The sequence below is a fragment of the Clarias gariepinus genome, chromosome 22 (assembly GCF_024256425.1).
Source record: "Clarias gariepinus isolate MV-2021 ecotype Netherlands chromosome 22, CGAR_prim_01v2, whole genome shotgun sequence".
NCBI classification, from domain to species: domain Eukaryota; kingdom Metazoa; phylum Chordata; class Actinopteri; order Siluriformes; family Clariidae; genus Clarias; species Clarias gariepinus.
In genome coordinates this window covers 24,803,336-24,821,564 of record NC_071121.1, presented here as the reverse complement: position 1 = coordinate 24,821,564, position 18,229 = coordinate 24,803,336, and the positions used below count along the sequence as shown (strand labels likewise).

Sequence of the window (18,229 nt, the reverse complement as noted above, 5' to 3'; positions counted from 1 at the left end):
TTTTAGAAAATCCATCGGATGTCACTGTGGCAAGACATGATGAAGACAGAAATCAGGTTTCTGCCCAGATTTAGGGTTTTCTACCTTTGACGCGACGACCTTAGCAAGTGTGTTTCACTGAAACTAGTTGAAAGTAAAGAGTTCGTCCCGCTAAGATCATAAGCGTTTGCTAAACGTCTGTCAAGGTCCACACCGTCTAGCCTCATTAAACCCTGAGAATTCAAGGAATGTTATCAGTCGTGTCAAAACGTCGTGCTGTTCAGGACCGTAACTGTTACTGGATTGCACAGACGAGTCACAACACTTCACTTGTAAGAAAACTTCCATTCTTTTTGACACAATGAAACGTTCCGTGAACCAGAAACCCCAGTCAAGTAGTTTAGAGTCTTGGCTCGATCATGACGTTAAAAGCTTGGAGACACTTCTATAGACATTGCATCCTCGGTCCGTTATCAATCATCATGCTATAGGGAGCTCTTAGTTAATCATCTTAGCCATTTTAATAGCTGATCTGTAGTGAAAATGGATAAAAAATAAATAAAAATTCAGTTTTGTTCACACAATTCTTATCAATAGTGTAGATGACTCCTTTTTTTCAGTACAGTGGAACCTTGGATTACGAGCATAATTCGTTCCGGGAGGGGGCTCGTATTTTAAAATCAAGTAAAATTTTCCCAGAAGAAATAATGGAAACTCAAATAATTCGTTCCACAGCCCCCAAAAAATAAATGCATAAAAATAATTTATACAAAATATAAAGTAAAAATAAAACAAATTAACTTGCACTTTATCTTTAAAAAAAGTAAAAATAAATCTCGACAGATAAGTGTTTCCGTTTGTCCACACAGACGATGTGTGTGTGTGTGTCTGTGTGTGTGTGAAGCTTAAGTAAGTAGCCGCTCCCTTCTCTTTTTCGTCTTACACAGTTACCCTTCCTCCACTCTTTTCACACACACGCGCGCACACGAAATCTCTCTAATGACACTCGATTGAGCGACACACTAACGGAATCGCCGCTGTAAAGTAAAAATTAAACAAATTTTCCTGCACTTTTTACTCTGTTTCTGTATAGAGCAGAGCAAAAGAGTGTGTGTCTGTGTGTGAAGGCGAAAGTAGGAGGGGTGTGTGTGTGTGTGTGTGTGTGGCGGCGGGGGTTGGGGGGTAGCGCGGTGTCCAATAATGCGCGCGCACAGACACAAAGAAAAAATATGGATCTTTAATCTCTCTAATAAACAGTACACGCGTGCAAGACTTGTTCGTTTTCCAAGTCAAAATTTATAAAAAATCTCGTCTTGCGGAACACTCGTAAACCACGAGGTTTTACTGTGCTTTTTCAATTTATGTTTTTGTTGTAGAGGAATCTAGACACTCATTAAGCAGCAAAATCTAACAAAGATAACAGCCCCAAAAGTGTGCAACATTTTATCACTTTTTTGCACTTTCCTATGAATCTAACTATTTTTTTAGTTTTTAATTCCTGGTTGATTAGTGATAAAAATAAGTATCCATGCAGTAATTCTTACCGGGACGGCGTATTACTCTGAGCCAAGTGTAGTTTTCATGAAAAGAAAAAACAGCCATTTTAAAGTGCACTATGAGATTATGAGAAGTTCATTTCATTTTACAAGTACAGATCAGAGAATAGTAAGTAGTGAATATCACGTCCTGACTGATGATTCTTTTCTTTACCTGCGTGCATGACGGGTGTAGCTCCTCGGTCCTGCTGAACATCGATGAGATCGAGCAGTTCGGCGACGCGTCTCGCGAGCTCTTCGTCAAGTCCGGCTGCTACAGCATCATCTCCGTCAGCGTGCGCGAGCAGGGCCGCGCTGTCGGCTGGGTTTTCTCGTCTGAGCCGAAGAGCATCTGCTTCAGCGTCATCTTTAGAGAATCCACGAACACACCTGAGGAGCAGGCGAAGGTAAAACACACACACAGTCGTATCACAGGAAGAACTGATGCAGACACCTAAACTGAAGCTTAAATCGGTACTGTAAGCGTGTTTTTATTTGTGCATAGGTTCTCATCCCACTGACTCGGTGTAACGCGCACAAGGAGACCATTCAGGGCCAGCTTAAAGCCCGAAACCCTGGAGTCTACACACTCGTCTTCGACAACTCTTACTCCAGGTACAATCGCTTTCTAAACAAATGGCTGAGAGAAGAACACACACACTGTATAGAGACACACCAGGCGATGTTTATATAGTCCTCGTGGCACAGAGTTCTTAGTTCAGTTGCTCATCTGGGCTCATCAACGTTATGTGGCAATAAAATGAAGTCAGCTGACGACCATCTATGAAGGTTTTTCACTGGTTCTACGGCGATTTGGACCTCCACGAAGCCGCAGTTTGAATTTTGCGGCCTCAGTTGTTCGCGGATTTTTCCTCAAAAAATAATTAATAATTGTTCGCGGGAACCGCCACAATTTCGCAAATATCCTTCGCAATCTTCTTAATAACTTTTTTTGTGGCAGTATATAATTTTAATGCTAAACTATAAAGAACAATATAATTGACTAATTTTGTAACATAATTTATCGTAAATTCAGCTATATTTCTATAGACATTGTAACCATTTTTTCCACATTTAGCGGGTGCTTTAGAAATGTAACCCCTGTGAATTTCTGGGGTCGACTGTATTTTATGTTCCATAACATGAGTAATAACAAGAACTACCTTGCCTTGTGGGCATTTCATGACAATAAATGAAATTTACTTATAAATGGTAAAAACAATTATATGTTCATAAATAAAAATTGCCACCATTTGCGAATTCCTGTTTTATATAAAGAATGAGCCATTGTGGATCATTTTTCTGTAACTTGTTCATCATTACCAATGATATTAATGAAGACACCGTGTCTTGTTTGTCATCATATCTCAAGGTTCATCTCGAAAAAAGTCAACTACCACCTGACCACAGAGAAGCCCGTCATCTATGATGGAAGCGACTGCCCGTAGACACACGGGGAAGTTCTCTCAGCTGTCTTTCATCTTTTTTATGTTACACGTTTTACCATTTTATCCTGACGCATGCGAATGTTTTGGGTTCTGTTTAGTTTTAAAAACAGCACTAATAGATAAGGTGTGAGGTTTTCACACGTCTGCGTTAGGGCTGTGTTTATTGTTTTTTTTAATTATTATTATTTTAATTGATGTTACTTTCTGGACGTTAATAATGTCTGTTTTTCTTTTCTTTTTGTTCATTTTTAATCCTGCCACTTATTACATAGCTTGTTATATATGATTTAAAAGTCACAAGTGACACTACACGCTGCACTACATCACCGATTTGCTGCTAATGGGAATTTCTATATGTGCTTTAGCATGATCTTTTATACACTACATATACAGTACTAGATATTATCTTTGAAATGCTTTTTTTTAAACTCTAGCTATCTCTAAATGCTAAATGAGACAGTGCACTTTACCAACTCCAGAACATTCAGGAAGACTTTTAATAAATTGCCGTTAAAGTGGCTAAAGTTTAACACTACATACGCATAGCCTTGACAACCAAAGATAAAATCATGATTGTTTATAAATACAGTCTACGCACACTATGCTTTCTAGACACAAAGTGCGCCGGGGCCTGGGAAATTTCTTATTCGTTAAATTAAGATGAAATCAGACTGATTCTGCGTTCCTTTTATCTCTGAGGTGGGAAGTCAGAGTTTGGAAGTCAGGTAATAGTTTTTTTACCTTTGTTTATTTGCTGTATGAAGAAAAACATGGAGGACTATTCTGTTAGCAGTAAGCTAGCCTGTGTTGAGTGGTTTTTATTTTTCCCCTTGAAAGAGGGAACTGTATAACGTTACGGTACGAGGTGCGTTCAAGTCGAACTAGGATTTTTGATTTTTTGTTAGTTTTGAGAGTAAAAACTCCCTTCAGTTTTCTATATAATCCCCTGCTACACTAATGCACTTATCCCAGTGTTTCACTAATGCTTGGACACCATCAAGTTTGAAGGTTCTCTCGGTATGTAGGAGCCATGATCACACTGTCTGCTTCATGTCTGCAACACTGGCCTCCCAGGAACTCTTTTAATGGCTCAAACATGTGGAAATGGCTTGGAGCGAGGTCAGGACTATACGGGGGATCTGGCATTAACTCCCAGTTAGTTCTAACAATCAGGTCGAGTTGGTGAATGATTGCATGTACAGTTCCCAAAGACAGATGTGTGTCAAGTTATCCGTCGATTTTCTATAGAAAGATGAGGCCTTCCACTCACTGAATGTTCACAGGATCGAATGCAGTGGGATCTGAGCCACCTTGTCGGGATCGTCATCCTCAGACGTACGGCCTTCTGTAAAACACCTGCAGCGTTCAGATGTTTTACTCCGGCTATTAGTCTCATCATCGTACTCTACTTAAAGTCTTCTGTAAATGTTTCACGGTTTGACTTGAACGCCCCTCGTTAACACAGTATAAGATCAAAATATGAGAAGTGCTACTAATGTTTAATGTTGGTCCTGATTTGATGTCACTTGGATATGAGGAGACTCGCCCTCGTTCCAGAGAAGGATTTTTTTTTTTAGTTATGAGTGAGAGAGAATGGATCCTCATGTAATATCATAATATTTTAGCAGGAGGGTAGTTTCAGCACAATGAAAAATATGAGTTACAACTTGAATGCAATTTTGATCAAAACATTTTAGTACATTTTTTGATCAGATTTTGTGCATTTAGAATTCGTTGGTGGTGAAGTAAGTCACATTTTAGAAAACTCAAATTTTAAATCAAAACACTATTTTTTTATGTAAGTTTTCAGATGTAATGACATTGGATGAGTTTTCCCACACCGTCACACACACTATAATTTTAATGTTTCTTTTTATCTTTTTTGTAAATGAAGTAATATAAACACAAACACTAAAAGTGCCTTTTTACTACGTACTTGAAAAAAACACTAACTTCAAACAGCCCAAAGTCACTCACTCAGGTGCTTAACCACATTCTGTCTCTGTTTTTATCACAATTTTACCGGAAATGAAAATAATTTTTAAAACAATCTATGCAAAATTCACAAATGTAAAAGAAGTGTAAATTATTTTAAAGTGATTTTCTTTTATATGTTAAAAAAAAAAACACAAAGTAAAGGGAGAAATTTCAAGTTTAAGCTGTAAATTTTTAACAACTTGTCTGTTTAAAAAAAAAAAAGAGTCCCTGTTTTAAAAAGTGTTTTTTTTATATAAATTGTTCACCATCCAGAGAACCTCTAAGCCTTGAATGTAGAACAGAATGGATCTCATTTTATTCATTGTGGTACATAAATGTATCACGGAAATCTTTTTATTTTATGTGCTGTGCATGCGTATAGCATTAGGTTTACAGTTCCTGCCTCCAATATGTACAACCAGGACTTTATGATTGTACAGAACACAGTTATGTGAGTACAAACTCCATTTATTTCTCCATATATTCCCCTGCTACACTAATGCACTAATTTCACTAATGCTCGGACGCCATTAAGGTAGAAAGTTATCTCAGTACGCCGGAGTCGTGAGCTTTTACGCCGTCATCCACCAGAAATGGTCTTCCTTTGACTTGAAGGCCCTTTATAATACAGGTTGTTAGACTTTACAACTCTGTAAAATCAATCCAAGCATAACGCCAGCTTGTTATGATACTCTATACAACTGAAAACTGAAACAGTTTGTCAACTTGTTCAACTATGTTCATGTTTTTAAACCTTAATGCACATTTTTTGCTTAAGAGTTGCATTTTGTTTAACAAAAAGTATTTTAGATATTGGATATTTTAGACTCCTTGTTCTGGCCAAGTTCTGTGAAGTGAACACTAAGGAAACTATGCACAATCCGTTGTTACAGTATGATGTGATGTATATTTTAAATGTTGTAATAAACGTTTTATTCAGTGCTGGTTGGCATTTACACTTTGACATTTTTTGGTTACATAATCCTTCGTTTTTCTTTTACTGTATTACTGACCCCTGTACGGGAAGGAAAACAATACGAGACTTGACATAAGAAAAAAAAAATAGCAAGGGAAAAAAATGTTTTTGCTGAGATGAGTGCGAGATGATCTGCGTTGGCTGATTTTTTTCATTATTTTGTGAAGTTAATTTCAAAATAGCCAAAGAAAATGTAAAAGTGTTAGTAAGCCTCTGTGTGGGGTTAAGAAATCCACTTTTCTGTAGTATGAAGGGATTAAAGAATTTAGTCTTGTCTATGATTAATTAGAAACCAATTACTTAGAATACACTTCATATAGTAGCTATATTATAATGAACTGTTGATCCAAAATAGTCCAAAACTGCAGCTCTTGTGAAATGTTTCTGGTCTGCAGTGATCAGGATAGACCAAATGTGATCCAAGGAAGGAAAACCGGTAATCTGGTGACTGGGTCATGGGCAGCCAAGGCTCACTGATGCACTAAAACATGGCCTACTCAATATTAGACATACTGTCATGGCTGATCGGTATACTGTATATATGCATAGCATTTCACACCCTGTGATTTTTAGGCTTTTCAGTAAACAATGTTCATCAGAAGGAATTATTTATAACCTAGGTTAAGAGGGTGTATCTGTTTGTGACAGTCTGTCAGTAACACACATTTGCAAACCTGGCAGCGCGGCTATAAACAGTATTTTTCCCCCTGAGTTTAAAAAACATGTTTTGTTCATCACTGCGGAAATCTGGCAGTTATAGTCCGGCTTAAAAGCGTAGTAGGCACGATCAGCACGCTCATAAAACCACTCAGTGTAAATGCTCCATAATCACAGATTCATTAAAATACCACAGAACTGCCTGGATGGGTTAAAAGCACTGGGAATGGAAAGCGAGTAAAGAAGCGGTTGTGTCACTTTTACTTAGCAGCACAGCAGCATGTTCTCTCACCGTAACACATCAGAGGAACACGGAGTCGAAATTATTTGAGCGCAAAGACGACATAGACTCACTAAAACACAGCACTTTTCAGGATGGGTCTTTACTCGCTTCTCGACAAGCGCCGTCAAGTCCTTTCACTCTGCTCGCATCCACATTATTGCGGAAATGTACTGTGTAATTACTGAAATGACAGTTTTCTGTAGCGGGATCTTTATTCAGCGTTTATGGAAGGAGTCTCCAGTGTCGGTGCTTTTTAGCAGCTTGTTCAGCTGTTCATCATTTCGTGCTTTTATCAAGTTTTTGTCAGACTAATCGTCAGAAAGGGACAAATCAGAAGCTAATGAGATTAACCTGCCTACTTGTATAATTCTATTGGTGATTCTACAGTAGTGTTTCGTATGGTGTATATATATATATATATATATATATATATATATATTTCATTTTAATGCAGAGTGGATCACGCAGCGAGGTTTGGTGCAGTTTTTGTTAAATTATTCATGTGATGTATCCTCTTCATTTACCTTATTACTTAAATAAACGTAAATACGTACATAAAATTAGGTAGCATGGTGGCGTAGTTGTTAGCATTAGCATAGCACCTCCAGATTTGAGGGTTCAATTCAAGCCTCGGTTCTGTATGTCTGCATGGGGTTTGTGTGTTCTCCCCGTGCTTGGTGGGTTTCCTCCGGGTTCTCCGGTTTCCTCCCACAGTCCAAAGACATGCAGGTTATTCTAACTAGCATTTCCGAATTGTCAGTAGTGTGTGTGTGTGTGTGTGTGTGTGTGTGTGCATATTATGTGCCCCATGATGAATTTGATCCCCCTCCACAGTGTACCCGCCTAGTGCCCCAAGTTCCCCGGGATTGCCTAACCCTAACCCTAACCCCAGGTGCCCCACAACCCTGTACAGGATGAGCCGTGTAGAGAAGGAGTGTGTGAAAGAGTGATACATAAAGGTGTTAGGAACTGACACTGGCTCAGATGTAATATCAGGTGAATAATTATTCATGGAAATTATTCATGTGTTAAACTGTGGTGAAGATGTGCTACTTGTAAGTCCCGCCTCCACGCGTTTGTATTGGCTGGCATTTCATGCTCGATGAAGATGGGATTAATCATACAGGAGAATGGAGTTGCAGGAAATTATGGGAAGGATAACAAACCTAACTGCTACCAGACTGCAATTTTCCTATTTTAAATTTGATTTATTAGGAAATAAACAAAAAATTGGGTTTATTAAAGAAATAATAATAATCTACCCGATGTATTATTATAATTAGTAGTAGTATTATGTAGCACAGTGAAATTATTTGTGTGTGTATCCCAGTCAGGAAGCTGGGATTAATAGATTATTATTATTTATTATTGGTGTTTAACTGATACACAATGAATATATTATAAGGAGTTTACAATAATATATAAAAAGAATTACACGAAAGATTGACCAGACGAGTTCAACAAAAAAATATTTTAAAAAATTAAAACTTTCGAAAAAGCAAGAAATGGAAAGACTTTAGTCCCCTTTTTAGTTGGAATAAATCTTACAACATTTGCATCAATTACATCAATCTGTAAACTTCAAAGAGAAGTTTTTGTTCTGGTAAATTTACATTTATAGATGAAGAATTAAAAGCTGGTTTGTTATAATGGAAGGACCTTTGAGATAATTTAGAAATGTATGACAATCAAGTAATACATATTTGAAAGCAAACAGAAAAATGATTTTAAATATAAGATGAAAAGGTTGTTAATATCGGGCTGAAATCTCTAATCAAATGACTAAAAAAAAAATAAATAAAAAAGCCAAATATATCCAGGGCAGTCATTACAGAAATACCATGTGTATGAGGGTTTAACACTTTTGCGATAGTACAGAATTTGTGAAATGATTTAAATTTTTGAAAATATCAAATTTTCCTTAATTTTATTTACCAATAGATTATATAATAGATAACGCCTGCATTTTTCTTTTCTTCATATTCTTCTTTTACCTGCGCACGTTTGTGTAAAAGAGCCAAATTGGTTAACCCCCGGCCTTAGTGAATAAAATTTAATTTAAAAAAGACGAATCCCATTGAGAAATCACAGCACAGTGAAATTCTTTTCTGGTATTTCCCGGCTTGGAAGCTAGGGTCAAAGCGCAGGGTCAGAGTGCGAGGTCAGCCATGATACCTCACCCCTGGAGCAGAGGGCGCCTTGCACAAGGGCTCAACAGTGGCCCCTTGAACCCGCGACCTTCTAATCAGTGACTCTGAACCTTACCCGATTGTTTTACCCGTGTTGTTGTTGTTTTGGGAACGGTCTAGTAACGATGCTTCTTATGGTCAAGGGTTAAGTATTTTATTACTCTGCACAGATCTGTCTCTGTACACGTCACTGCAGATCTTGAATACAAACTGATCAAGTATAGAACAAGTTGATATAGTTTGTACATCTGCGATTTCATCATGTACAGCAATTTAGAACAAAGAGCGAATGTGAAATTCTGGGCGAATCCTCCACAGGGACATTTGACACAACCAGGCAAGTTTACGACGATGCTGCAGTGAGGCGTTAGAGATGTTTTGAGTGGCATGCACGAATCAAGAGCAGAAGAACATGACTCAAAAATCTCAAAAAATCAGGAGGACTTCTTTTTTGTCTTTGGGCTGTTCCCTTTCAGGGGTCGCCACGGCGAATCATCTGCCTCCATCTAACCCTATCCTCTGCATCCTCTTCTCTCACACCAACTAACTTCATGTCCTCTCTCACTGCATCCATAAATCTCCTCTTTGGTCTTCCTCTAGACCTCCTGCCTGGCAGTTCCAACCTCAGCATCCTTCTACCGATATATTCACAATCTCTCCTCTGAACATGTCCAAACCACCTCAATCTGGCCTCTCTGACTTTATCTCCAAAACATCTAACGTGGGTTGTCCCTCTGATAAACTCATTCTTAATCCTATCCATCCTTGTCACTCCCAAAGAGAACCTCAACATCTTCAGCTCTGCTACCTCCAACTCTGCCTCCTGTCTTTTCTTCAGCGTCACTGTCTCTAAGCCGTAGAGCATCGCTGGTCTCACCACTGTCCTGTACATCTTTCTTTTCATTCTCGCTGATACTCTTTTATCGCACAACACACCTGAAACTTTTCTCCACCCATTCCAACCTGCCTGTACCCACCTCTTCACCTCCTTTGAACACTCTCCGTTGCTCTGGACCGTTGACCCCAAGTACTTAAAATCCTGCATCTTCTTTACCTCTGCTCCCTGTAGCCTCACCGACCCTCTTGGGTCCCTCTCATTTACACACTTTCAACCTAAAAAAAAGTAAAAACCAATCAGCAACTTGATCCAGTGAGAAAACTTGTATGGGTGTACGTGTACAACCCTGAGACGAAACAACGATCTTCACATTGGAAGAGCCCATCATCTCCACGACCGACAAAGGCGAGGTAGGTCGACCAAGTGCATGCTCATCCTATTTTTTGACATTCGTGGCATCATGCAACGAGAATTCCTCCCCTGTGGTTGGACCATCAATAGCAAATTCCACTGCCAGGTCTTAAGACCTCTGAGCTAAAGGAAGATGCACCGTGAAGGCAACTGAATCTGTTCGTATCTGTTCATACTCCATACATAAGCACAAGCTCCACAAAACCTTTCATTTGTTTGATTCTTTTTTTTTTTTACTAGTTAACAATAAACAAAAGTGCTGATCTTTTTTTAAGCCCTAACCATTAATGTCACTGCTATAAAAAATCTAAAAATCATTAGAAGTAGTTCTTTACAGAAGCCAGAACCTATATTTAAGAGTGTAGAGAGCAATTTGTGGCATCGGTGCACAGCCAAAGAGGACGTGGCTGGTAATTCATCCTGCCTCTGCTTCCCTCGCTTGGTGCTGATTGCTGATTGCATTGATTTTCCGCGCGGTTCCTCCAGCACCGTGTCTCAATCTCCGCTCTCAACACAAATGCACGTCAGATTTGACTCGGGAACTTTATAACACGATAATCCCAGTGGGGCAATCACGTGTGCTGATGCACCTCAGCGGGTGACGAGATTAACGTGAATATCTCATGGCCTTCTAGAAATCCCATTCCTTTACTCTGCAGTTACATTTTACATTTTCGGATTTGACAGATGCTCTTACGCAGAGTGACTTTTACTTTTTTTTTTCATGCATACTGAGTTGAATGTTAAGGGCCTTGCTCAGTGGACCAGCAGAGGCAGTGTGAACTTATGACCTTGTGTTTTACCCACTGAGCTGCCTCGACCCTGGACAACTGGACAAAAAGGTAATTAGGAAAGGAGTCCAGTTAATCAGCAAATAACAAAGAAAAACACTATTTCATAATGTCAGTGAGTGTAGTTCAACATTCTGTGAGCTTAGACGAGCTGTTAAAGGTAACCGTGTCATGTGGTAGATACTGTATGTTGGGCTAATTAGGAAGTAAAAAAGTGGCATGAATTAATATTTATTCTAACGCCGGTTACAAGTTCCTGTGCAATTAACACACATTTAAATAAATGTTAACCAAATCCCTGTAGAGCATCCACAAAGACAGTTCAAGAATATTAATTAACTTATAATAATAATAATTAATTAATTAACCCTGTTTATATTCATCCTTCATTCTATACAACATAATGTCATGTCAGCTCGTAGTGGGCTTTTACCCAAAGTGCATAAAAAAAAATCCTAATATGTCAAAATAATGCAAACTAAATAATGAAAGAGGGACACGAGTAAAAGGCTGGTAAAAGGAGAGGGAAGGTGCTGAATGGAGGAAGAAGGGAATATAGAGATATGTGGAGGGATGGAACGATGGAGCAAATAAACAACTAGAAGTAAGAAATTGTGCAGGAGAGGAAGGACATAAATAGGTGAGAAAAGGTAGATGTAATTATGGTAAAGAGTTGAAAAATGCCGACATACAGTACTATGAACGAAGAAAGAAATAAAGAACATTTATATTTAGGCATTTGCCAGGGACTCAGGACCAATTTACAAAAAGTGCTTTTTTTTTTTTTTTTTGCAAATATTTTTATTGAAAAAAGGAAAACAATACAGTACTTGCAGTTACAGACTTACAATTTACCTTTCTTCATTTTTCTAAATAAATATATTTATATATTAAGCCAGTGGGAGATAGTAGGATATTTAGCAGACTTCCAATGCAACAATAATAGACGTCTCGCTAATAAGGATGTGAAAGCTATGATATCCATTTGTGTAGAGTTAAGTGTAAGTGAGCGATCAGGAACCCCAAATATAGCAATCAGAGGACAAGGTTGGAGAGTTACCCCAAGAACAGTGGACATAATAGCAAAATAACCTGTCCAGAAATCTTCTAGAAAAAAACATGTGGCTAAGGTGACAGGGAGAGCCATGACATTTATCACATTTGTTTTTCACATTCGGATACATTTCAGAAAGTCCAGACTTAGAGAAATGTACCCTGTGTAGGACCTTAAATTGAATAAGTCCAAGCCGAGCACAAGAGGTGGAGAACCGTACCCTCGCTATAGCCTGTTCCCAGGACTCCTCATGTGTTTAAATTCCTCCCATTAAGCTTAACATTTGAGTGGATACTAAGAGACAGGATAGAATCATAGAGTTTAGAAATGGTTCCTCTATGATGAGGAATAAATGATATCATAGTTTCCCACTGCTGTTCTGGAGGTAAAGAGGGGAAATTAGGGAAACACTTGGCAACAAAATTTGGAATTTGAAAACAGAGAAACAGATGGGTAATGGGGAGACCATAACGAGATGACAAATTGGCAAAACTATCGAAGACACCATCCACATATAAATATTTAAATTGTTTTATACCCTTGTCACTCCACACTGAGAATGTCGAGACCAGGAGTGATGGTGGAAACAATCCAAACAAATGACAATCCCCTTCCCAAATGAAATAACCAATAATCCTGTCCAGTGAGACAAAAAAATAAGGGAATAATAAGGGAATCAACTAAAAAAAAAAATTTGGTAGGATATTCATTTTAACAACATTAATCTTACCGATTAATGAAAGGGGGAGATTACCCCATCTTTGAATATTAGATGTAACCCTTGATATAAGGGGAGTAAAATTAGCTGATTTAAGGCCAGAAAGAGAACGAGTCACATTAATCCCCAAGTATTTAAACCCCGATGGACTAAGATGAAAGGGTAGATCGGACTGTTGAAGATGACATGCTGACGTATTAATGGGAAAACACTCACTTTTCCCCAAATTTTGTTTATAACCAGAAAACGAGCTGAAATTCTCCAAAATACCTAAAACAGCAGGGATGGAGAGTGCAGGGTCGGTTTTATATAACAACAAATCATCTGCATACAATGATAATTTATCTTCAATTCCATTACGGATGATTTCCTTGAATACAGAGGAAGATCTCAATGTGATGGACAGAGGCTCGATGACGATAGCAAAGAGTAAAGGTGATAAAGGGCAACCTTGACGACATCCACGACCCAGAGCAAAATAATCTGAATAAACATCATTAGTATGAACACTGGCTTTAGGGGATGAATAAAGAAGCCGAATCCAAGAAATAAATTTATTGCCAAATCCAAATTTCTTTAAAACTGCAAACAAGTACTTCCACTCCACCCTATCGAAAGCCTTTTCAGCATCCAAAGAAATCACAAATTCGGGAAGTTCAGATAGATGCTTTAAATAAATAACATTACAAAAAGTGCTTTGACGTTTCTGTCATTAGATCTTTACACTAATTACTGACTATATGTACTATATCAGTCAAACACTGTAGGGAAGGTTTGTTTGTTTGTTTGTTTGTTTGTTTGTTTGTTTTTGGGGAAGATTTACATAAATATAAGAGAAAGATATATCTTTAGAAAAAACATTGAATGGAAAATTAAACATCATGAAGGAAAGTGTGGAAGGAAGAAATGGAACAAAGAATGAAGGAGGAAATGAGGGAGTGATGGGAGGAAGGAATGAGGGAAGGAAGAAAAGAAGAAAGGAAAGCAGCATAGAATAAACTATGGAAGGATGGAAAGAATGGACAAAATAGGGAAAAAAGGAAGGAAGGAAAGAAAGCAGCGAGGTAATAAAGTAGGGAATGAAGAAAATAAGGAAAAAAGAATAAAAAGAGGGAAGTGAGAAAAAATTAGGTGTGAAAGGCTGGAAGAGGAAAAGTCTGTAAATAGTCAAAAGAAACAACTAAATATTTATAGAAACAAACAGACATAAATTTAATTTTTAATAAAATTTCATATATCGTTTTAAAGTGTTTAGTACAATGTTGAGATCAGGAGTGTATCGTTCTCCATCGGGCCTGACAATAATGTCATAATTTTTTCCTGTTAAATTCGCGAAGAGTCAGAGGTCACGTGACCGCCGCGTGTCTCCTCCAGGCATCTCGCTCTTATAAATGAATGAGACCCGGGTTGCGCGTGCCCGGGCCGAGTGAGTGAGTGAGTGCGTGCGTGCGCGCGGGTGCTCGCGCGCGGCGCGTCTATAAAGGTAAGCGCTCGCGCTCCGCTGCGGTTCAGACTCAGAGCGCGCGACGGGCTTGTGCGGAGCGCTGGAGCCGACATGCTGAGCGCGCGCGCCGGAGCCGTGTGGCTCGCGTCGCTTATTGCAGCCGTGAGTACACACACACACACACACACTGTCTTGTGTCTCCTGTTCTCGGCATTTAACGCGTGATAGTTCACTTTTAATCATTTTTAATGTTGAAGTTTTTAGAGTTGAAGTTTAATTGCAAAGGTACTGATGATGGTTAATATATAATGTGCATGGAAGAAAAGCTCTAATTGTAACAAAACAACAGTTTAATAGTTTAAGGTCATTATGTAGGTATTAAGAGTTTCATCAGAAAGAGTGCTTGTATGTATAAATTATTCCTTAAGTGTATTTCTAATGTTAAATCTAATATCTGTAAGTATATGTATAACAGCATATGCGTTAAGATAAAACACTACATGGCTTCATCTAAACTATCTCTAGGTTATTTAGATTGAGTGTGCAAAGAGGTGGTTCATATACCACCAGGGTCCAGGTTAGCTTCCCACCTCGGGTCTGCATGCGCATGGAGTTTGCATCTTCTCCTCGTACTTGGTGGGTTTCCTCCTGGTACTCTGGTTTCCTCTTACAGTCCAAAAACATGCAGATTAGATTAATTTCCAAATTGCCCACAGTGTGTGAATAAGCATCTAAGTGTGTGTGTGTGTGTGCCCTGTGATGGATTGGCAGTCTGTTCGGGGTGCACCAAGTCTTTTGGGACTGGCTCCAGACAGCTGTGACCCTGTATACAGGATAAAGCTATATAGACGATGAGTGAGGTGATGCATAAAAGTGCATTATGTATTGTGTAATGCGATGTCAATATCAGGCCAGTATTGTCAGATATTACCCTTCTTTTGACTTTTTGTTTTACTTTAATTCAAACATAAACCCTATTACTCTGCCATTAATAACACGGTTACACACCGGATTTGCATAAAAATATCAATACCCACTCGGTCCATTTGAGGTTTATGGTCTGACTCTAACAGTTTCCTGAGGAGGTCTTGTAAGGACTTTAGTGTAGCAGTATTATCTGACCAGTTATTTTGAATTTGTTATAATTTTCTAGTAACTGAATATAACCCACTGAGACTCTTATCCGATGGTTACTAAAGATAAATGAACTGACGGTGGATTTTGGATATTCCTCAAACCCTATCTAACTGCTCACTCATGGAGCTATTAAACAGGATCTCATTTAATTTTCTGATAAAGTAGGATGAGACAGACCTCCAGGGTATGATATAACACCATGTAAAATGTTAAAAAAAAATGATGTACAATACTAGATACACTAATAGTCAAAGGTTTGGACAACTAACCTTGTATATACACTAATCTCCTTTGATCCTTTGAAGGATTTACTTCTGCTCTGTAAATCCTTCATAACGGCTCTAATCTGAGCTGCTCGTTGTTAATTGGTGATTTCTGAGGCTGGTGACTCTAAATGAACGTCTCCTGAAGTAAGTTTTGGTCTTGCTTTCCCGGGAAGGTCTTCATGAGAGACAGTTTCATCATGGAGCTCGATGGGTTTTACAAATGCACTTGACACAATACAGAACTGTTCCAGAACAGCTGACCTTTATGTCTTAAAATAACTCACTGCTGTTGTTCCGTAATTACATGTGTTATTTTACAGGCTTTTAATCTTCAATATTGTTCTTAAATGAAGAAATTAAATCACTGAGCAAAAAAAGTTTAAGTCTTTGAATTGAATTAGGTGCGTCCAAACTTTTAACTGGTACTGCATGTACACTGCCTGGCCAAAAGAAAGTTGCACACTCTAAGATTTCATTCAATCACATTTATCATCTTTTCTTTAATTACAGCACACCATGTGGTGTCCAGTTCATGTGTGAAAATGATGTTTCATGCTCCCAGTACGACCCTTTCACAATGCTGCAATATGCATCAGCGAAGAAAAACTTCATACAGTAGATGTGATAACGTGGTCATTCAGTACATTCTGGTCGACGGGTGACTTTATTTTATTGCCACATAACGTTGCTGAGTCTAGACCTGAGCGACTGAAGCAACTCCAGATCATAACACTGTCTCCAGAGGCTTGTACAGTGGACACTATGTATGATGGGAGCATCACTTCATGCGCTTGCCTTCTTACCCTGACACGCCCATCGCTCTGGAATAGGACCAATCTAAACTCATCAGGTCACATGACCTTTTTTCATCGCTCCAAGGTCCAATCTTTACTCCCTTCCAAATTTCAGCATTTTTTCTGATCAGTCCCACTAAGAAGTGGTTTTCTACTTTTTACTGTTGATTTTCAGACTTCACCAAGTGTTTAAGTGATCTCATCATTTTTTTTAATTCAACCACATTTTTTTGGTTGGATGGTTCAGCAATAGCACTGTCGCCTTACACCTCCAGGGTCCGGGTTCGATTCCCAGCCAGGCTCAATTCCCGTCTCTGTGTGCATGGAGTTTGCATGTTTTCCCCATGCTTGGTGGGTTTCCTCCAACAGTCCAAAGATATGCAGGTTAGGCTAATTTGCAATCCCAAATTGCCCATAGTGTGTAAATGTGTGTGTGTGTGTGTGTGTGTGTGTGTGTGTGCACTATGGGCAATTTGAGATTGCAAATCCCATGATGGATTGGCACCCTGTCCAGGGTGTACCCTGCCTCATGCCCTAAGCCTCCTGGGATAGGCTCCTGGTCCCCGCGACTCTGAATACAGGATAAAGTGGTATAGAAGATGAGTGAGTGAGTGGTTCAGCAATTTTGTTTTAGGCTTTGATAATGTGTCTAATGGTTCGTAACCCAGCTCCAGTAATTTTACATTTCTGTAGTTGTTTTCTTTGCCTGATCGATAATTTAACCCTTCTGAAATGGCGACATTTCTTTGGCCAGGCAGCGTACTGTATAACACAATATCTGTTTTATAACAGGATACACACAGTGACACTAGGGAGCTTCACATATTTTCTTAAAACTCTAAATTCATTCTGTTCAACTGTAAATAACTTATATCTACAACACTACAAAACTCTGTCTTTACCATCCGTCACATTTGCATAGTGAACGTGCCCTTGTGGGTCAGACTTGTTTCTTTCTTACCCAGGACAGAGATCTTTAGTTCGGCGTACTAATTTAACATCAAGCATGCAGTAGTGAGAAGTGGGAAAAGATGGGCCACACTAATTGTTTTAATTCAGGCACCAGCATGTCAGCACTGCCTGATCTAGCTCCCACATGGGCATCGTGTTTTCTTCTCCTCCATCTTCTCTGCATTGATATCACGTCCAGTTATAGTTATATCCGTCTCCATTACATTAAAGCTGCTGTAAATGATCATTTCAAAAGAACTCCTTTTCCCTGTGATAGGATTTATTAAAATGCAAGGTCTTGTGAGAAAAATGTCCTTCCTGGGTCTTTTATATTTTCACTAATCTGTCACTTTCCCTGCGCGGTGGTGGTCTCTCATGCATATCCGGACACTCATGCACTGGAATCCCATATGAGTAATGAATGTGAAATGAAGCCCCAGTAAAGATATCAGTAGACATATTCAGTATTTGCAGTATTGCAGATAAAGGACGGAGGACAAAATGTCCAAAATCACTAAGAAACATAAATTGTTTAGTAGAGGAAAAGGGAAAATGAGTGCAGAACAGAATGGGACTGAGCACATGAGAAGACAAGAGTGAATATCTGTCTGGCTTTTCAGTCCCGGAGCTCCGGAGAGACCTGAATCTCAAACATGCTTATTTTCCTTCTGCTTGACCCGTAATTATTTTGTTTGCTAGCTTCTGGTGTTATTGACAATCATTATCCCAGAAGAACATTTGTTATCAAGCTAATATTTGCCAAACCTTATACTCTAGCCAG

At 38.8% G+C, this 18,229-nt stretch overlaps 1 protein-coding gene across 1 annotated transcript in view; it reads left to right on the top strand.

The window, feature by feature from the left end:
• The window catches only part of fyco1a (FYVE and coiled-coil domain autophagy adaptor 1a), a 28,926-nt gene extending 23,023 nt beyond the window's left edge, over positions 1–5,903 (top strand). The window contains exons 16-18 of the mRNA XM_053481796.1: positions 1,711–1,921; positions 2,020–2,129; positions 2,887–5,903. Coding sequence (XP_053337771.1) covers positions 1,711–1,921; positions 2,020–2,129; positions 2,887–2,962 — 397 coding nt within the window. The 3' untranslated portion in view covers positions 2,963–5,903. The remainder of the gene's footprint in view (positions 1–1,710; positions 1,922–2,019; positions 2,130–2,886) is intronic.
• The last annotated feature ends 12,326 nt before the right edge of the window (positions 5,904–18,229 follow it).